The sequence below is a fragment of the Myxine glutinosa genome, chromosome 3, assembly GCF_964187855.1.
Source record: "Myxine glutinosa chromosome 3, kmMyxGlut1.1, whole genome shotgun sequence".
NCBI lineage: Eukaryota > Metazoa > Chordata > Myxini > Myxiniformes > Myxinidae > Myxine > Myxine glutinosa.
In genome coordinates this window covers 39,910,490-39,933,492 of record NC_136263.1, presented here as the reverse complement: position 1 = coordinate 39,933,492, position 23,003 = coordinate 39,910,490, and the positions used below count along the sequence as shown (strand labels likewise).

At 43.5% G+C, this 23,003-nt stretch overlaps 1 protein-coding gene across 2 annotated transcripts in view; it reads right to left on the bottom strand.

Moving 5' to 3' along the window:
• The window catches only part of PROM1 (prominin 1), a 47,741-nt gene that overhangs the window by 16,917 nt on the left and 7,821 nt on the right, over positions 1-23,003 (bottom strand). For both annotated transcript variants that reach the window (XM_078773920.1, XM_078773919.1), the window contains 6 exons: positions 19,793-19,856; positions 17,497-17,586; positions 17,017-17,216; positions 15,228-15,302; positions 15,057-15,117; positions 221-371 (listed from right to left, as the gene is read on the bottom strand). In XM_078773920.1, the coding sequence (XP_078630046.1) occupies positions 221-371; positions 15,057-15,117; positions 15,228-15,302; positions 17,017-17,216; positions 17,497-17,586; positions 19,793-19,856 (641 nt within the window). The remainder of the gene's footprint in view (positions 1-220; positions 372-15,056; positions 15,118-15,227; positions 15,303-17,016; positions 17,217-17,496; positions 17,587-19,792; positions 19,857-23,003) is intronic.

The following is a 23,003-nucleotide window of genomic DNA, read 5'->3' as shown; positions in this document are numbered from 1 at the left end:
CTAAGCCAACACCAGGCTATGTTTTATGCGAGTCCTGAATACAAATGCAGTTATATCGCAAGCGTGTGCTTCTTGAAAAAATATATATATATAACAACAATGATCATCAGAGTTCCAACCTATTAACCTACCGTTTTGTCTTGGACAGATGTTCATTTCTCTCTACAACGGAAGCAATGTTCACGACGTACGGTGGAATGGAAGCTTGTGGTAAACTCACCGATAATGCTCGTACCGATCTTGTATCTTCAATGCATCTCTGGTGATGTTGGCAGACAAATCTAAATGACTCAAGGTGCCGTTCAAAAATTTTAAATGATCACTGAAGCCTTCCACTTGTGACTTGACGTCATCTAATTTTGAGGTAGCATCTGTGAACGACAAAGATGACACGCATCGACCTCAGGTAAGTAAAATCACAAATGTGGATTAAAATGCAGTGTCGCCCCAGAAAATGTGTTTGAAATTATTAGAATGGTTTTACTTTTAGTCCTGTGGTTATTTAGAGAGATCAGCATCAATCGAAAGACCAACTTAAACTGTTTAATAACCTGAAAATTTGGTTCCAAAACGCCATAAAAACAATAACCTTAAAAAACAACTAAAACTTTTTTAAAATTACCCTGACAATAACTGAGGACTTGGTCTTATCGCTTTCTTCCACTATGCGCAATACTTTGTTTTCCACCAAACGGAGATATTTGTTGGACACCATAAACCTGCAAAAATAGATGGAAGAGGAAGAGAGGGAGGGGGAGGAAGAGCAGGAACAGGAGGAGGAAGAGGAAAAATAATACTATAATCCTAACCTTTACAGAAAAAAATAAGATAAGACTATAAACCTAACCTTTACATAAATAAGACTATAAAATAAGACTATAATCCTAACCTTTACATAAATAAGACTATAAAATAAGACTATCATCCTAACCTTTACATAAATAAGACTATAAAATAAGACTATCATCCTAACCTTTACAGAACAAATAAGATAAGACTATAAAATAAGACTATAATCCTAACCTTTACAGAACAAATAAGATAAGACTATAATCCTAACCTTTGCAGAACAAATAAGATAAGACTATAAAATAAGACTATCATCCTAACCTTTACAGAACAAATAAGATAAGACAATAAAATAAGACTATAATCCTAACCTTTACAGAACAAATAAGACAAGACTATAAAATAAGACTATAATCCTAACCTTTACAGAACAAATAAGATAAGACTATAAAATAAGACTATAATCCTAACCTAGAGGCTATAAAATAAGACTATGATTCTAAACTTTACATCAATAAGACTATAAAATAACACTATAATCCTAACCTTTACATATATAAGACTATAAAATAAGACTATCATCCTAACCTTTACATAAATAAGACTATAAAATAAGACTATAATCCTAACCTTTACATCAATAAGACTATAAAATAAGACTATCATCCTAACCTTTACATCAATAAGACTATAAAATAAAACTATCATCCTAACCTTTACAAAACAAATAAGATAAGACTTTAAAATAAGACTATCATCCTAACCTTTACATAAAAAATAAGATAAGACTATAAAATAAGACTATAATCCTAACCTTTACATAAATAAGACTATAAAATAAGACTGATGATCCTAACCTTTACATCAATAAGACTATAAAATAGGACTATAATCCTAACCTTTACATAGATAAGACTATAAAATAAGACTATCATCCTAACCTTTACAGAAAAAATAAGATAAGACTATAAAATAAGGCTATAATCCTAACCTTTACATAAATAAGACTATAAAATAAGACTGATGATCCTAACCTTTACATCAATAAGACTATAAAATAAGACTATAATCCTAACCTTTACATCAATAAGACTATAAAATAAGACTATAATCCTAACCTTTACATCAATAAGACTATAAAATAAGACTATCATCCTAACCTTTACATAAATAAGACCATAAAATAAAACTATCATCCTAACCTTTACAGAAAAAAATAATATAAGACTATAAAATAAGACTATAATCCTAACCTTTACAAAAATAAGACTATAAAATAAGACTATAATCCTAACCTTTACATAAATAAGACGACAAAATAAGACTATAATCCCAACCTTTACAGAAAATAAGAATATAAAATAAGACTATAATCCTAACCTTTACATAAATAAGACTATAAAATAAGACTATAATCCTAACCTTTACATAAATAAGACTATAATCCTAACCTTTACATAAATAAGACGATAAAATAAGACTATAATCCTCACCTTTACATAAATAAGACTATAAAATAAGACTATAATCCTAACCTTTACATAAATAAGACTATAAAATAAGACTATAATCCCAACCTTTACAGAAAATAAGAATATAAAATAAGACTATAATCCTAACCTTTACATAAATACACTACTCACAATAAGTTAGGGATATTGGCAGGTTCTTCGGTGTGGTTGATTTTGTGTATTAAATATGTTGAAAAAGTTGTTGGTCCTAATTCCATGGTTATTAATGTGTGAAAAAACACTGCATTCTTGATTTCAACACCATCACCCTAACCCCTAAAAAAAAAAAAAAAAACTCACTCCCACAATATCCCTAACTTATTGTGAGTAGTGTAAGACTATAAAATAAGACTATAATCCTAACCTTTACATAAATAAGACAATAAAATAAGACTATAATCCTAACCTTTACATAAATAAGACAATAAAATAAGACTATAATCCTAACCTTTACATAAATAAGACTATAATCCTCACCTTTACATAAATAAGACTATAAAATAAGACTATAATCCTAACCTTTACATAAATAAGACTATAAAATAAGACTATAATCCCAACCTTTACAGAAAATAAGAATATAAAATAAGACTATAATCCTAACCTTTACATAAATAAGACTATAAAATAAGACTGATGATCCTAACCTTTACATCAATAAGACTATAAAATAAGACTATAATCCTAACCTTTACATCAATAAGACTATAAAATAAGACTATAATCCTAACCTTTACATCAATAAGACTATAAAATAAGACTATCATCCTAACCTTTACATAAATAAGACCATAAAATAAAACTATCATCCTAACCTTTACAGAAAAAAATAATATAAGACTATAAAATAAGACTATAATCCTAACCTTTACAAAAATAAGACTATAAAATAAGACTATAATCCTAACCTTTACATAAATAAGACGACAAAATAAGACTATAATCCCAACCTTTACAGAAAATAAGAATATAAAATAAGACTATAATCCTAACCTTTACATAAATAAGACTATAAAATAAGACTATAATCCTAACCTTTACATAAATAAGACTATAATCCTAACCTTTACATAAATAAGACGATAAAATAAGACTATAATCCTCACCTTTACATAAATAAGACTATAAAATAAGACTATAATCCTAACCTTTACATAAATAAGACTATAAAATAAGACTATAATCCCAACCTTTACAGAAAATAAGAATATAAAATAAGACTATAATCCTAACCTTTACATAAATACACTACTCACAATAAGTTAGGGATATTGGCAGGTTCTTCGGTGTGGTTGATTTTGTGTATTAAATATGTTGAAAAAGTTGTTGGTCCTAATTCCATGGTTATTAATGTGTGAAAAAACACTGCATTCTTGATTTCAACACCATCACCCTAACCCCTAAAAAAAAAAAAAAAAACTCACTCCCACAATATCCCTAACTTATTGTGAGTAGTGTAAGACTATAAAATAAGACTATAATCCTAACCTTTACATAAATAAGACAATAAAATAAGACTATAATCCTAACCTTTACATAAATAAGACTATAATCCTCACCTTTACATAAATAAGACTATAAAATAAGACTATAATCCTAACCTTTACATAAATAAGACTATAAAATAAGACTATAATCCCAACCTTTACAGAAAATAAGAATATAAAATAAGACTATAATCCTAACCTTTACATAAATACACTACTCACAATAAGTTAGGGATATTGGCAGGTTCTTCGGTGTGGTTGATTTTGTGTATTAAATATGTTGAAAAAAGTTGTTGGTCCTAATTCCATGGTTATTAATGTGTGAAAAAACACTGCATTCTTGATTTCAACACCATCACCCTAACCCCTAAAAAAAAAAAAAAAAAACTCACTCCCACAATATCCCTAACTTATTGTGAGTAGTGTAAGACTATAAAATAAGACTATAATCCTAACCTTTACATAAATAAGACAATAAAATAAGACTATAATCCTAACCTTTACATAAATAAGACGATAAGACTATAATCCTAACCTTTACATAAATAAGACTATAAGACTATAATCATAACCTTTACAGAAAATAAGAATATAAAATAAGACTATAATCCTAACCTTTACATAAATACACTACTCACAATAAGTTAGGGATATTGGCAGGTTCTTCGGTGTGGTTGATTTTGTGTATTAAATATGTTGAAAAAAGTTGTTGGTCCTAATTCCATGGTTATTAATGTGTGAAAAAACACTGCATTCTTGATTTCAACACCATCACCCTAACCCCTAAAAAAAAAAAAAAAAACTCACTCCCACAATATCCCTAACTTATTGTGAGTAGTGTAAGACTATAAAATAAGACTATAATCCTAACCTTTACATAAATAAGACAATAAAATAAGACTGTAATCCTAACCTTTACATAAATAAGACGATAAGACTATAATCCTAACCTTTACATAAATAAGACTATAAGACTATAATCATAACCTTTACAGAAAAAATAATATAAGACTATAAAATAAGACTATAATCCTAACCTTTACAGAAAATAAGAATGTAAAATAAGACTATAATACTAACCTTTACATAAATAAGACTATAAAATAAGACTATAATCCTAACCTTTACATAAATAAGACTATAAAATAAGACTATAATCCTAACCTTTACATAAATAAGACTATAAAATAAGACTATAATCCTAACCTTTACATAAATAAGACTATAAAATAAGACTATAATACTAACCTTTACATAAATAAGTCTATAAAATAAGACTATAATCCTAACCTTTACATAAATAAGACTATAAAATAAGACTATAATCCTAACCTTTACATAAATAAGACTATAAAATAAGACTATAATCCTAACCTTTACATAAATAAGACTATAAAATAAGACTATAAACCTAACCTTTACATAAATAAGACTATAAAATAAGACTATAATACTAACCTTTACATAAATAAGACTATAAAATAAGACTATAATCCTAACCTTTACATAAATAAGACTATAAAATAAGACTATAATCCTAACCTTTACATAAATAAGACTATAAGACTATAATCCTAACCTTTACATAAATAAGATGATACAATAAGACTATTATACTAACCTTTACATAAATAAGACTATAAAGTAAGACTATAATCCTAACCTTTACATAAATAAGACTATTGTAGCGACCCATGGGTCCCCCAAGCGAGACCGGCAGCAGAATCTCCTTGCTCCAGCCGGTGACGTCACCGGCGGACAACCGCGGCGCCGGGGTGGCTGGTCACGTGACCACCAAAGCGTGCCGCGCGTGCGGTTATAATCCTTTGCACCTGTCGGTCACGTGACCACCAAAGCACGCCTCGCCTGAGAGGCGTGGCTTTCGGTTTCGGTTATGCTTTCTGGTTTGGATATATATGCAGCCCGATAAACGGGCTTTTCAGAGTTCCCGAGTTGGTTTTTACAATAAATATCTTCTCGGACGGGTTTGTGTCTTGCCCGTCACTTCGTCCGTCTCATGCAGGAGCACGGGCTCCTTCACTGGTGACCCCGAATTTACGACATGCGATGGACACCGCAGTGTCCCTCAAACTGCCCACCTTCTGGTTCGCGCAGGCGGACTCCCAGTTCGCCCTGCGTGGCATAATGGAGGACGCCACTCGATACCATTACGTGGTCGCCGCGCTTGGCTCCGCGACCGCCGCCCGCTGCCTGAGCTTCCTCCAGAACCCGCCCGCTGACGGCAAGTACGACGCCATCAAGGCACTTCTGCTGGGCGCTTTCGCCCTCTCCCCGGCTGAGCGCGCACGACGCCTGCTCGACCTTCCTGAGCTCGGCGATACGCGCCAGTCCGAACGCATGGACTACATGCTCGCGTTGCTCGACGAGCACCCCTCAGATTTCCTGTTTCAGGAGCTCTTTCTTCGCCAGCTCCCGGCCCAGGTACGGGTCGCCCTGGCAGGTGCGACCATCGTGAACCCCCGCGACCTCGCCAAGGAGGCCGACAAGATCGCTTCGGCAAGCCAGCTCACCGGAGTGGCGAGCCAGCTCGTCGGGGTGGCGGCCGGGAGCCTTCCCGCCCACCCGCCTGGCGCCCGCGATGCAGTTTCCTTCCCGGAGGCCGCCGGGCCGGCGCGACTGGCAGCGGCGACGCCGCGTCGCCCGGTCCCGACGCGTCGACCGGAGCCCCCGCCGGACCCAGCCTGGTGTTATTTCCACACCAGGTTCGGGTGGCAGGCCCAATCATGTCGACCCCCGTGCACGTTCAGCAAGTCGGGAAATGGGCGGGCCGGCGTTCCCTACCAGTAATGAATGCCGGCCGTTCCGGAAACCTGCTATTCATCGCGGACCAAGCGTCGGCGCGGCGCTTCCTCTGCGACACCGGCGCCCAACTGAGCGTCACTCCCGCTTCGGCGGAGGACAGGCGGGTCGCCGTTTGCGGCCCCCCCCTTAGTCGCGGCCAACGGCTCCGCCATCCGCACCTTCGGCCCATGCACCATCGCCCTCCGCTTCGGCAGCCAGCTCTTTCACTGGGAGTTCGTGACGGCGGATGTCCCCATGGCTTTGCTCGGGGCCGATTTTCTGTGCGCCCACGGGCTGCTGGTCGACGTGAAACGCCGGCGCCTCGTCAACGCCGAAACTTTCAGCTCCCTGGCATGCGCCTTGAGCCGTGCCGCGCCCACCGAGTTTTCCTGCGCCCTCCCATTGGCGGACGACTTCGCACACCTCCTCGCGGAGTTCCCGGCCCTCACGCGACTGACGTTTTCGGCCATCGCGGTGTGGCACGGCATCGAGCATCACATCCCCACTACGGGCCCGCCGGTGTACGCCCGGGCTCGCCGTCTCGATCCCGCCAAACGCGCTGTCGCCAAGGCCGAGTTCGCGGCGCTGGAGCGCCTCGGCATTGTGCGGCGCTCCGACAGCGCCTGGGCCTCGCCGCTGCACATCGTCCCGAAGCCGGGGGGCGGATGGCGGCCATGCGGCGACTACCGCCGCCTCAACGACGCCACTACCCCCGACAGGTACCCCGTCCCACACATCCAGGATTTTTCCGCCCGGTTGGCGGGGCGGACCATTTTTTCAAAAGTGGACCTGATTCGGGGGTACCACCAGGTGCCCGTCCGCCCGGCCGACATCCCAAAGACGGCGGTGATTACACCTTTCGGCCTCTTCAAATTCCTCCGGATGCCCCTTGGCCTCAAAAACGCGGCGCAGGCGTTCCAGCGCCTGATGGACGGCGTGCTGCGCGACTTGCCGTTCCTCTATACCTACCTGGACGACATTCTCGTCGCCAGCACGTCCAGAGCCGAGCACCTCCTCCACCTCCGGACGCTGTTCGGCCGCATCAGCGAGCACGGATTGATCGTCAACCCGGCCAAATGTCACTTCGGTGCAGCAACGATCGACGTTTTGGGCCACCGCATCACCCGGACCGGCGCCGTGCCGCTACCGGCCAAAGTCGAAGCCATCGCCGCTTTCCCGCACCCCCGCTCCGTCAAGGCGCTGCAGGAGTTCCTCGGGATGGTGAACTTTTATCACCGCTTCGTGCCCCGAGCTGTGAAACTCATGCGGCCCTTGTACACCGCCCTCCGTGGCCAGCCGGCGAAACGCGACGTCGTCTGTTCCACGGACATGGACGCTGCTTTCACCGGCGCGAAACGGGCCCTCGCCAACGCCACGCTGCTGGCCCACCCGGTACCCCAGGCTCCCATCGCCCTCACGACGGACGCCTCCAACTACGCCATGGGCGCGGTCCATGAACAATGGGTAAATGCGGCCTGGCAGCCACTCACGTTCTTCAGCCGGCAACTCCTGCCCAACGAGTTGAAGTACAGCACCTTCAACCGCGAGCTCCTCGGGCTGTACCTGGCCATCCGCCATTTTCGCCACCTCCTGGAGGGCCGCCCGTTCACGGCTTTTGTCGACCACAAGCCGTTGGTTTTCGCCATGGCCAAGGTCACGGAGCCGTGGTCGGCCCACCAGCAGCGCCACCTCTCCACCGTGTCGGAGTACACCACGGACATCCGGCACGTCGCCGGGAAGGACAACGCCGTGGCCGACTGCCTTTCTCGAGCCGGCGCCAATGCCGTCCACCTCGGCGTCAACTTCGCCCTAATGGCAACGGACCAGGCCACCGACGGCACGGTGCAGGCGCTGCGGGTGGCGGACACGGGCCTCCGCTTGGCTGACATCCCCTTCGCGGACACGGTCCTGCTGTGCGACATCTCCCAAGGCCGACCTCGCCCCATTGTGCCGGTCACCTGGAGGCGTCGCATTTTTGCTTCGCTCCACGGCCTCTCTCACCCGGGCCGGAAGGCGTCCCAGCGGCTGGTGGTGGCACGTTTCATCTGGCATGGGCTACGACGGGACGTCCGCGACTGGGCCAATGCCTGCACACCCTGCCAGCGGGCCAAGGTCCACCGGCATACCCAGGCTCCGCTGGCTCCCTTCACCGTGCCCGAGTGACGGTTCGACCACGTCCACATGGACCTGGTGGGTCCCCTTCCCCCATCGCAGGGGTTCACCCACCTGCTTACCATGGTGGACAGGACCACCAGGTGGCCGGAGGCCGTGCCCCTCGCCTCCACCACCACCGCTGACGTGGCCCAGGCGTTCATCGCCACCTGGGTCGCGCGTTTCGGCGCACATCTCTAAGGACCGCGGCCCACAGTTCACGTCCAAACTATGGGGCGCGATCTCCCGCACGTTGGGCGTTACCCTACACCGCACCACGGCCTACCACCCCCAGGCCAATGGGTTGTGCGAGCGGTTCCACCGCTCCATGAAGGCCGCACTCATGGCCGGCCTCCAGGACGACGGCTGGGCCGACCGGCTCCCGTGGGTCCTTTTGGGCCTACGCACGGCCCCCAAAGAGGACCTCCAGGCGTCCACCGCCGAGCTGGTGTACGGCCAGGCCCTCCGCATACCGGGCGAGTTCATTCCCGACGCCACCAGCCCCTGGTCCGCCGCGCGCCAGCGCACGGACTTCCAGGAGGCTGCCCGACGTTTCGCCCCGGTGCCCACGTCCCGCCACAGCGACCCCCAATCCTACGTCCCCCCAGCACTCCGCACGGCGGAGTACGTCTTCGTGCGCCACGACGTGCACCGGGGGCCGCTCCGGCCACCATACGACGGACCCTTCCGGGTCATACGACGGGACAACAAGTCCTTCATCGTCAGCATCGGCGGCCGGGCGGACCGGATTTTGCTGGACCGCCTCAAACCGGCCCACATGGACGTCGGCCAGCCGCCACGGCTGGCTCTCCCACCGTGGCGCAGCTGCCCCCCGTCCACTCCACCCCCCGTCCGACCACCCGCCACCACACCGGACCCCCCCCCCCCCCCCCCGGCGACTGGCCAGGGTCGTTTCGGTCAGGTCATCCAGACCCCCCTCAGGTTGACCTTCCTGGATCAAGTCCGTTCTGGGGGGGGGGGGGGCGTGTGTAGCGACCCATGGGTCCCCCAAGCGAGACCAGCAGCAGAATCTCCTTGCTCCAGCCGGTGACGTCACCGGCGGACAACCGCGGCGCCGGGGTGGCTGGTCACATGACCACCAAAGCATGCCGCGCGTGCGGTTATAATCCTTTGCACCTGTCGGTCACGTGACCACCAAAGCACGCCTCGCCTGAGAGGCGTGGCTTTCGGTTTCGGTTATGCTTTCTGGTTTGGATATATATGCAGCCCGATAAACGGGCTTTTCAGAGTTCCCGAGTTGGTTTTTACAATAAATATCTTCTCGGACGAGTTTGTGTCTTGTCTGTCACTTCGTCCGTCTCATGCAGGAGCGCGGGCTCCTTCACTATAAAATAAGACTATAACCCCAACCTGTACAGAAAATAAGAATATAAAATAAGACTATAATCCTAACCTTTACATAAATACACTACTCACAATAAGTTAGGGATATCGGCAGATTCTTCGGTGTGGTTGATTTTGTGTATTAATTATGTTGAAAAAAGTTGTTGGTCCTAATTCCATGGTTATTAATGTGTGAAAAAACACTGCATTCTTGATTTCAACACCATCACCCTAACCCCTAAAAAAAAAAAAAAACTCACTCCCACAATATCCCTAACTTATTGTGAGTAGTGTAAGACTATAAAATAAGACTATAATCCTAACCTTTACATAAATAAGACGATAAGACTATAATCCTAACCTTTACATAAATAAGACTATAAGACTATAATCATAACCTTTACAGAAAAAATAATATAAGACTATAAAATAAGACTATAATCCTAACCTTTACAAAAATAAGACTACAAAATAAGACTATAATACTCACCTTTACATAAATAAGTATAAAATAAGACTATAATCCTAACCTTTACAAAAATAAGTCTTTAAAATAAGACTATAATCCTAACCTTTACAGAAAATAAGAATATAAAATAAGACTATAATCCTAACCTTTACATAAATAAGACTATAAAATAGGACTATAATCCTAACCTTTACATAAATAAGACTATAATCCTAACCTTTACAAAAATAAGTCTTTAAAATAAGACTATAATCCCAACCTTTACAGAAAATAAGAATATAAAATAAGACTATAATCCTAACCTTTACATAAATAAGACTATAAAATAGGACTATAATCCTAACCTTTACATAAATAAGACTATAATCCTAACCTTTACATAAATAAGACGATAAGACTATAATCCTAACCTTTACATAAATAAGACTATAAGACTATAATCATAACCTTTACAGAAAAAATAATATAAGACTATAAAATAAGACTATAATCCTAACCTTTACAAAAATAAGACTACAAAATACGACTATAATACTCACCTTTACATAAATAAGTATAAAATAAGACTATAATCCTAACCTTTACAAAAATAAGTCTTTAAAATAAGACTATAATCCTAACCTTTACATAAATAAGACGATAAGACTATAATCCTAACCTTTACATAAATAAGACTATAAGACTATGTCATTACCTTTACAGAAAAAATAATATAAGACGATAAAATAAGACTATAATCCTAACCTTTACATAAATAAGACTATAAGACTATAATCCTAACCTTTACAGAAAAATAAGACTATAAAGCTAACCTTTGCATTACTCGGATGGGTGTGACTACTCCAATTATAATCAATAGACTCAAAACCAAAAAAAGTTGAAATATTCAAAACTCGCTTTTTATGGGACACATGAAAATCGTTTGAGCGCACACGCAAAAAGTTCTACGAATGAAATACTCACAACACCACAACACTCATTCTTTCAAACTACAACGAAAAATTGTTAACGTTGGTGTTTCATCGCCAATACAGAGTGTCTTGTTCGGACATGGCCCTCGTATACATGCGTATCCTATAATCTGAATGTGACAATAATCCCAACCCTCAAGCCACACAATAATGGTGGTAGCCCATTGGAGAGTCCGAGGACGGGAGAGGTTTTGCCTCCCACGGCACATTCATCAGATTAAAGTCCACATGACTCCTCAATAATTGTAACTTGACCCGATTGTGGAGCGAAACAAGACATTTCAAACCAAATGCCCGATAATTTAAATATTGACGAAAGGCACAGCAGGATGAACGCAAGGTGTACTGCTCTTTGCAAAATAAGAAGGCCTACATACAAAATACTGGAGGCCCTGAGATCCACACATTCAGGCCCCGACATTAAATGAGCTTTCCTCCGACTCTGCGGGAAGCAACACACCGCAGCAGACAGATCCTATATTTTCTGTCAACATGCGGACAAAGACGCTTTGACAGATACCTTGAGTGAAAAACCTCACAACCTCCTCGCTTAAATACGAGGCACACATTGAAATGCTTCAAGGTCTTTATGCAAGTGCTGACAGAAAAGGAATGGGGATGAGAGGGGAGGGGATGGGCGGAAGTCCACATAATCCATGGTGAAAGAGACACCTAAACGGCCATCAGGAGAACTTCAAAATGATCCCTCAAGGTAGAACACCATTTGACAACCCTCATGCATTGCTGCACCTCATGTCAAAGCTTCACATTTTCACGGCCTACGGTTACACATTTATCCCGACCCTTTCCAGGTGGCCGCAAAACATACACAACCCGACCCAGTTTGGTATAGATGGTCAACCAGCACCACCTGCTTTAGTCTCGGCCAAAACATACAACAACCGCACTGAGCTTCAACCAGTGCACTACATACAATAACGCGCAATAACGCGCAATAACGCGCAATAACACAACCCGACCCAGTTTGGTATAGCTGGTCAACCAGCACCACCTGCTTTAGTCTCGGCCAAAACATACAACCGCACTGAGCTTCAACCAGTGCACTACATACAATAACGCGCAATAACGCGCAATAACGCGCAATAACACAACCCGACCCAGTTTGGTATAGCTGGTCAACCAGCACCACCTGCTTTAGTCTCGGCCAAAACATACAACAACCGCACTGAGCTTCAACCAGTGCACTACATACAATAACGCGCAATAACGCGCAATAACGCGCAATAACACAACCCGACCCAGTTTGGTATAGCTGGTCAACCAGCACCACCTGCTTTAGTCTCGGCCAAAACATACAACAACCGCACTGAGCTTCAACCAGTGCACTACATACAATAACGCGCAATTAGCGAAAGTGAGAACACGCAACTACTTTCAAAATAACGTTATTCACTTCGATTTGGTAACGTAGACACAAGAAGAAGAATAAATAGACCAAAGACATGAACAAAAACAAGATGGGAGGATAGCTGCATGCTGGTGTGCAACCAGCCAAAGTGAACTCGGAATGTCCTCCTTTGTTTGTATTCTCTAACAAGATCGACATTGACATGACAAATGGCAGTGCATGGCAACCTTAAAGGAATCGAGGGTCCCAGTCTGTGACCTAAGATAACAATACAATCTGAACCTCTCATTTGACTGGCACACAGACACAGACACAGACACACAGACAGATAGACACACACACACACACACACACACACACACACACAGACAGACACACACACACACACACACACACACACAGGCAGACACACACACAAACACAGAGGCAGACACACACAGACACACAGACAGACACACACACACACACACACACACACAGGCAGACACACACACAAACACAGAGGCAGACACACACAGACACAGACACACACACACAGAGACAGAGACACACACACATATACACACACACACACAGACACAGAGGCAGACACACACAGACACAGACACACACACAGAGAGACAGACAGACAGACACACACACACACACACACACACACAAACATTTAAAAAGAAATAAAAAAGAATGTAGTCCTCGTTATACAATCAATTTACTCTCACTCGAACACTGAAACAAAGAAAGAAATACATGAGGTACAGAGTGTACATCAAAATTGCATTGCAGTGATGCGGCCAAAACTGTCACATTCAGAAGAGTTCATTGTACACATATATTACTGAAAGGAAGTGCCGTGTTGTTGTTTTCGTATGCAGCCTGTGCAAGCTGGTTGCATCATTTCTCTGGAAGCACGTTTGTGCCGCTGATGCAGTGCCCCAATTACTAGAGAGCTGGTACTCAATTTGTCGACCTCAGAAGGATGACAGGCTGAGTCAATCCCCCTGACGTTAATTCAACGATCGACTGGGATTCGAACCCAGGATCCTAGGATCCCAAGCCGGCACCCTAACCGCTAAGCCAACACCAGGCTAAGGAGGTGTGTGTGTGTGTGTGTGTGTGTGTGTGTGTGTGTGTGTGTGTGTGTGTGTGTGTGTGTGTGTGTGTGTGTGTGTGTGTGTGTGTGTGTGTGTGTGTGTGTGTGTGTGTGTGTGTGTGTGTGTGTGTGTGTGTGTGTGTGTGTGTGTCTCTCTGTGTGTATGTTTGTCTGTGTCTGTCTGTCCTGTCTGTGTGTTTGTCTGTGTCTGTGCATGTCTGTGCCTGTCTGTGCCTGTGCTTGTCTGTGCCTGTGCCTGTCTGTGTCCATCTGTGTGCATCACGCTTTATTTTAAAAGGGTCATCATTATTTAATGTGCAGCCTGTGGTTACTGAGCTACATCATTGGATAGGGGGTGTGGCTATGCCGCTGACGCTGATGGTTAGGGCAGGATTTTCTTCAGGGTGCAGGTGATAACTCGCCTACTCTTCAAAGAACACGATGGGGGATCTTTAACATCAGCCAAATCTGGCAGCCGGGACACCTTTTTTTTTTTTTTTTAGTTCCTGGTGTCGTAGGATAATGAAAATGGTAGCATTGGAAAGGTAATAATCGATTTACTTCAAACAATAATTTGTCCGTTTAATCATAAAGATAGGCTTAACTATTTTAAAAGCCCAGCTTTCCGTATTGAAGAGGTGGGATGGGAGCTGAATGTAGTGGTTTCAACGATAACATTTATTATTTTACGACAGCAAGTACCTTTTAGAATTTAGATGGACATGGAACGAGCACAAAAAATACATGTATATAGCAATAATTCTCGAAGAAATAGAAAAATATATAAAAGTACACGTACCACACAAAAAAAAAACAACAACAACAACAACAATTGCGAGTTATAAAAGATCCTTTTTCCACGTGTTTCATTTCATTTTACATCCTCATTAACACTCGCAGATGGACATGCAACATGTTCGTGAAGTACAACATGCTGTCCTTCGTCCCGACAGCGAAGCAATGGGACGCATGCCTAGATCGACTAAAAAGGGACGAAATCGACAACAAAACCTCAACAGACACGGAAATTCTAGGCGCGGCGCAATTCCGTTCAGACGTTCTTTGCAACTCACCTGAAACATCCTTGGTCTGGTTCTTCACCATCTCTGGGATGGAATTGAAACTGTCATTCCCCTGAAAGCAAAAGGAAAGTTTTTGTTTTGTTTAGTTTCGTTTACCTTTAACGTGCAATGAAGCGAGTGTTTAACAAGCACAGGGTACAGTGACACATTAATCTTGGTTACCTTTTTGATGAGAGAACTGAGATTGGTCTTCAGCACATCATTTGTGACGTTTAAAGAGTCGTCGACATTTGGTGCCTTAAAACAAAAAAAGATGAACAAAACAAAGAAATACATTTTAAACTAGATCGCCACGCAGTAGAGCGCATACTCCCGCCGTGGGTCAAGTTGGAATAGTAGGCCTACGATTTCACAAAAGTTTGAGGGAGTAGTTCAGTGACAACACAAGACAGACACTGCACAGATATATATATATAATATATAGAAGATAATGTTAAAAAACAAGGCAATTTCACTTACATTTTCGGATTCAGCGTTCAATTCTATGTAAGTGAGTGTATTTTGAGGCGTGTGGGACTTCAAATAAAATTGTAAGCCAGGAAAAAACGTTTGTTTCATTCCTTAGGGATACAACATGTAAAACTGGCCCAAACGTGAAAACAAAACTCCCTCATTTTAAGTCGTACAAGCTAATGCGACCACTCATTATTCTGGGAAGAATCCCGTGCACATGCTGGTCACACTTATAACTCACCTAAGTCTTTATAAGTTCATCAAATACTGACACCGCGATTGACATTCGCTGAGGTAAATGTTGATATCTCTTTGAGGTAACAAAAAAAGAAAAAAAACAGTTTTAAAGCATTATACGTATCAACCGATACATTTTATGAAACGGGGAAACCGAATACACACTTTGGTGGTTTAAAAATGACAGAATATGTCTTTATTAGAAACAAGCGTTACGCCTCGGTCCCTCGTCGGGGAAGTGATGAGTTGACAAAGTGGAAGACGCAGAAAACATGCTATGATATTTCGCTCACAAGGTTCAGACACACATGGAGGCGGCCATCTTGGATTTTGACGTGGCGACCCAATTTTCAATAGCGTTCTTCCTTATGCCTAGATACACCCACACACCAGATTAGAAGTTGGTACTTCGCTTATTTTTCAAGATATTCATCTCACAAGGTTCAGACATAAATGGCGGCGGCCATCTTGGATTTTGACGTGGGTTGCACCCACACACCAAATTCGAATGCGGTCCTTCGCTTACGCACGCTTGCACGCCCGCACGGACACACGGACACACGGACGGAGGGGAAAACCATAGTCCCCCTTTCGCTCTGTGGTGCGACAGGGGACAAAAAAAATGAACATTGAAGACGACGCTGCTAAGAAATACACCGCTCTAACGCATAACCACGAGTTTAAACTACATTTACAACAAATATGAAAACTATTTTCATATCACAATGTTAAATATAGAATATATAGAAGATAATGTTTAAAAAAAACGAGCCCTATCTTCCAATGGTAAAAAAATCCTTCAAAAAATTCCTGGATCCGGAATAATTTCCTGAGCTTCACCAAAAACTAATCAATTCTTCCTTATCCCAAGTGCAATCATCCCACTAACTTTCATCCAAATCCGTTCAGAACGTTTCCAGATATCTTGTTCACGAACACACGAACACACACACACACACACACACACACACACACACACACACACACACACACACACACACACACACACACGAATGCATTTCTCCCTGGCGGGAGTAATGATACCGACTCAGCATCATGTCACCTGTATCTAGGTAGTTGTGCATCAAAGCAAATACAACCTTGTATCAATTTGGAGGTAATCTCGTCACGCACGATTACTGGAAATAAACCTTATACACGTGGAATGAGACCGATTCGACATCTTGAACAGAAAAAGAGATTTAAAAAAAAAGATTCCAAAAAGATTCACATCTCGAGTCGTACAATGGTCCATCTGTACCTTGTTAAAGTCGGCACCTGGGACCAACATATCCAACTCTTTTTGCAGGTTTTTGCACTCCAATGTGGTACAATTGGCAAGCGTTTCATTCAGTGCTCTCGTCTCATTCTTCAAGCTTTCCCTGAGTTTCTCCAAATCACTCTGCAGACTCTTCTGCAATGTGTCGATCTTCACGAGTTCGGCGCGGGAATCCGACATGACTGTGCACAGGGAGGATTGGACGGAATGGAATCAACCTTCACATGATGGACGGCACACACACCTTGATGATTTACCCTGCCTATGAAACACTGGGATGATTGTTTATAGTGGGGTCGGGATTCAAACCCAGGCTACACAGCTCAGATGTGAGTGTGCGCACCTCCGGGTTATCTTGCCAGTCCTAACAGAACAATCAGCACAACGTAAATGAAGTCATCGTACAGAATAACAGTTCAGGTTCATCTAGTGTGTGACCGGCGGCCCGCTTGCAATACTTACGCAGAGACAGGCTCGAAACTGCTATTTGTACTTCCTCAACCTTGCCTCTGAAAATATTCTGGATCTGCAAACCCAGCCTCGTGTCCACAACTGCACCGTCCCACAGAGGCACAAAAGGTCAGGGCGAGTTTGGCAAATCAAATCATGTCATCACCCACAAATTCAGAAAAATTAAGAAAACTCAACAAGGAGACAAAAACCAGCACAAACAATAAATCAATCAATCGCACGTGTAGGAACTAAATGAAAATGATGCGTTACATCGACAAATCAACAGCAACAATTAACAAAAACTGTTAAAATACATCTCCAGAACAGTTTTGAAGACAGCCTCTCAAAACAGAAGATGGCGTCTGGTCATGAAGGAAAAAACAGACCAAGGAAGTGCGCATGCAAATGCTGTCAGAACTGGGGGAAAAAAAAAAAAAACTTTTCAATTATGAGAGAGATGGTGATGGCGACACCGAAATGCATGGGAGTGCGAGAAGCGTAAGGAATGCATGAGAGAATGAAGGGAAGAGTTTGGGTTGGTGCTGGGATGTTGGAAGAGTTCAGTTTGAGCACGGTTTAAAGTGGGAGGTGCTCTCGGCTCACTCCTGTTTATCATGGTGATGGAGCTGGTAAGCAGGAAGGTAAACATGAAAGATATCTGGGGAGGATGTTTTATGTGGACAATCTGGCTGTTGTGGTACTGTTTGGGTGGGAAATTCAGGAAGTACTGGGGGAGTGGAACGAAGCATTTGACAAACATGGGCTGAAGATGAGTATGGAGAAGATGGAGGTGATGTGGTTTGGGCAGCAGAGAGAATAAATGAATATCAGTTTAGAGAGGAAGATCAGACAAGGAAATAGGTTTGAGTATCTGGTGGGGGGTGGGGGGGGGGTAGAGCAGTGAATGAGGAGGGGGGGTAGGAGGGGGGAGCAGTGAATGAGGATGGTAAGTCGGAAGAGGTGCGGAGGTTTCAGGTGGGTGCGAATGCATGGAGGAGGGTGGAGGGAGTAATGACTGACAGCACTAGAATGGCACTTGATAGAGCGCATACCTCCACCAGGCTGAACCATTTACGTTTTGTGTCCCACCGATAGGTCGGATGTGGATCCGGCCCTGAACCAAAATCTGATCGACTTGTTCTTGTCACCAAACCAACACATCCACCAAGTTTTGTCAGAATCCATCCAGAACGTTTTTGAAAGATCGCGCTATGTATCGTTTTCGGCCCTATCTCTCAATGGAGAAGTCACAAGAAAAATAATTTTAAATTCTTGTCGGGATCTGTATCTCCACCAAAATTGAATCAATTCGTCCTTGTCATACACCCAATCTGTCCACCAAGTTTCGTCTGAATCCTTCCATATATTTTGGAGATATCCTGTTCACAGACAGACAGACATACAGACAGGGGTGAAAACATAATCTCCAATCAACCTTCAGTGGAGGACGTGAAGATATGAAGGAGATGGAAAGGGAAGGTTCGCATGTCATGCGTAACGTCGGCTTATCTTTACGGTCTGGAAACGGTGGCACTGTCAGGGAGCCAATAACAGAGGCTGCAGGTTTGTGAGAACAACTGAGTCAGGAGGATTGTGGGAGTGAAGAGGGTGGATAGAAGGAGGATGGTGTGCAGATGAGCATAACCGGGAGATGGATAATAAGCAGGCTGGACAATTGGTGCAGATGGGGGGGAATAGAGAATGGCAAAGAGAGCGGTTATGTTGAGGGATCAAAGCAGGAGGAAAATAGGTAGACCATGGTAGAGATGTCAGGATTGTGTGAGGAGGGATATCGGTAAGGTGGGAGTAGTTGGGGAGTGGAGACTGTTGGCTGAGAATAAGGGGAAGTGAAGGAGAATCGTGGTCAAGACCAGGCCGAGTGTTTGGTATCAATGGACAAAACCAAGTATTGTCCGAATCCGTCCACAACTTTGACGTATATATCGTTGTTGGCCCTATCTCTGAATGGGGAAGAATAACTTAAAAATTCTCGTATCCGGATCCGTATTCGGATCTTCACCAAAATCGAATTGATTCATCCTTGTCACACACCCAACCTGTCCACCAAATTTCGTCCAAAACCGTCAATAATCTATTGAGATATCCTGCTCACAGACAGACAGATAAACCGAGATAGACAAACACACATGGGTGAAAACATTCATATTAGAACGACGTTGGAATGTAGATACATTAACAAATACAAAACATGCCAACGTGTTCAATGAAAAATGATCATTTTGGAATTGTGGAGATGGAACAATCTTGGAGCAAGGATTTCAACCTTTACTGAAGTCATACTTACAATCTATGCTTTCTTTTGTGCGGTTATAAACAGGTGTAAATTGTGAGGCAATGAAGTTGGTTTCCTAAAGGCAGAAAGAGCAGCACAATTGGAACGTGTTCATCAAATTTTAATGTACATGATGATCAATGACCTCACAAGACAATATCACCAAGATCCACAGAACACATGGCAAAGGTTATCCTCAATAAGCTGCATCGATCAGGTACCATCAGTCACAGGTATTTTGAACTGTACGTCGCCGTATGCTCAAGTCGCATCGTTTTGCTCGTCGTCACATGCGTAAAAAAGTTGTTCAACCTCGTTCTAGACATGTTAAAACTTTTGTTGAACATTATAGTGAACAGGCACTTATTAAAGTAAAAAAACATGGATCATCGGCCATTTTGTTCCATCACACGTTCTTCTCAATTTTTTTTGCTACCTAGGAGACATGCTGAATGGAGAAGGTGGATCAGACTCGGCAACGGTTGCAAGAGTGAGATGTGCATGGAAGAAGTTTCGGGAACTGAGTGGCGTGCTGATGATGAGGGGAGTGTCGTTGAAGCTGAAGGGAAAGGTGTATGCTGCATGTGTGAGAAGTGTTATGATTTATGGTTGCGAGACATGGGTAATGAACGTAGAGCAGCAACGAAGGTTGGAAAGGGTGGAAATGCGAATGGTTCGGTGGATGTGTGGAGTGTTGTTGAGAGAGAGGAAGCCAAATGATGAATTGCGAAAGATGATGGGAATAGAGCCTGTGATTGATGCTGTGAAGAGTAACAGGTTGAGATGGTTTGGTCATGTGTCGAGGAAGGATGAAAGTGACTGGTTGAGAAGAGTAATGGAAATGAATGTAGAAGGAAGTACAGGACGGGGAATACCGAGAAAGACTTCGCTAAAGGTGGTGGAAGAAGAAATTCTTCGCTAAAGGTGGTGGAAGAAGAAGAAATGTGGGAAAGGGGGTTAACAAGGGGAGATGCAGAAAATAGGGCAAAATGGAGAAGATCGTTGTGGGGACTGCAAGGCTAACCCCCGCTCTAGCAGGGAAATTTTCTAGAATTTCACACCCCCCCTACCCCCCCCCCCCCCCCCCCCCCCCCCCTGAGAGACAATCATCAGCCTGCCAACTTCCTGGATTTCAACTATTCTACCATGATCGCAGTGATCGCATTGGAGGATGGGTTGGGCTCTACATACATGATGATTTGAATGTGTGGGAGGTATTCAATGATCGCATTCCTTCTCAGCTCGAAACTACGTGCGCCAAGTTGACATCTTCGAATCACCTACGGTTATCTATGGACATTTTTGTGTTCATCTCACTGATATGGTCGAATGCACATGTGCACAATCTGACAACGTCGTGTTCCTCATGGTCGGAGATTTCAATGACTGACACTGCATTCGTGCAACAACACACGCTTTTATCACACATCGTCACTAAACCTACCTGAGTTACTGCGACTTTGGACAGGATTCCAACGGATATTGGGAATCCGTACGGACCCGTGATATGTGCCCCCATAGCAAACAGGTACCATTCCGTTGTCGCACTCCACCCCATTCATGAACAGAACAGTCTACGATTGATTAAAGTCTCATATGAACCTTTCCATCAGACTGATGTTCACTCTTTTGGGCAGTGCATAACCGAAAAGGACTGGTCTGTTGGTCGAAATGAAGAATATGATGGACACCCAAGCATATGCCCATTGGTTCCAACAGCTGATTACTGACTACTACAAGCTCCATTTTGAGTCTGCAACGATCAAGCGCCGATTGAATGACAAATCGTGGATGACCAATCGCCTTCGCAGACTTATTGCCAACCGTGACACGAGTTTTCAAAAGGATGACGTCCGCGTCTTCAGAAAAATAAGAAATGACGTGCAGAGAGAAATAAAGAAAGTAGAAAAGGAATATTATGCACGCAAAATCCAGCATCTGAAAGGGACTGAGCCAGACAATTGGCGTTAGCAGATGGGATATTTCCCTGGAATGAGCAAACGACCCCAACCCCTGCTCCCAAACTCACAAAAATTACCAATCGAAATTGCATACGAATGGAATTGCTATTTTGCTCAACTTTGCACTGACTTCCCATCCCTTGATATGTCTTCCTTTCCTGCATACTTACCAGCTGGTCTTCCCCCGTCTATCGAGTGTCAAGAGGTCTACAAACAGCTTCGCAGGTTGAACACATCCAAGGCCGGTCATCCAACTAACGTTCCCATATGACTTTTGAAAGAGTTTGCCAACGACATTTCAGACCCCCCCCCCCCCCTCCCCAGCCAGACTTTTTAATAGTGGTCTTCGTTTTGGTCATTTTCCAAATTGCTCGAAAATTGCATCAGTATGCCCAGTACCGAAATCTGTGCCCGTCACTGATTTCAGCCAACTTCGCCTGATCTCGATTACACCCATGGTGGCTCGTTTGCTTGAAGGTTTTTGGGCAGAATGGGTAATGAACAAAATGGAATTCTTTTTTTAGAAATCTTGACAAAATAATTAAAAATGAAATACAGAAATATCTAATGTATATAAGTGGATTTGTATCAGCTTTGCACATCAGGATTTGGGGAGTTTCTCCCATTCGTCCTTGCAGATTTGGACACATATCAGCTATAAATGTCTGAGTTCAATTCCAGCAATTTGGGGCGTTTAAACGGGGGTAGAAAAGATAAATGTTTTGGATGGGGGAAGACAAAAGATGGTGGTGAACAGCTGTTTTAAAGACCTAGAGGAAGGAGAGATTGAAGAGAGTGTGGGAGTTTGTTCCAGAGGTTGGAGAAAAGAGGAATGAAGGAGTGAAGGTGATCAGAGAGTCTTGATTTTGGCAGTTTCACCAGAAGATGCTTGCTGGCAGATCTTGTGCGCCCTGCAGGAATATTTGGGGGACAGAGCAGGGGGAGCAAGGCCGGAGAGGAGACGGTAGAAGACAGAAAGACCAGAGAGACAGAGAGACAGAGAGACAGAGAGACAGAGAGACAGAGAGCGAGCGAGCGAGAGAGCGAGAGAGAGCGAGAGAGAGAGCGAGAGAGAGAGAGAGAGAGAGAGAGAGAGAGAGAGAGAGACCCTCAGAATCAGCTTCATCGCGGGAGATTCCAATGATTCTGAATGCTTTGGTTTCAACCACGTGGAGCCGAGCTCGGTGTGAGGCAGGAGCACCAGCCCAGAGGGGAGAGCAGTATTCCATTGAGCTGCGGATGAAAGATTTGTATGTCGCGAG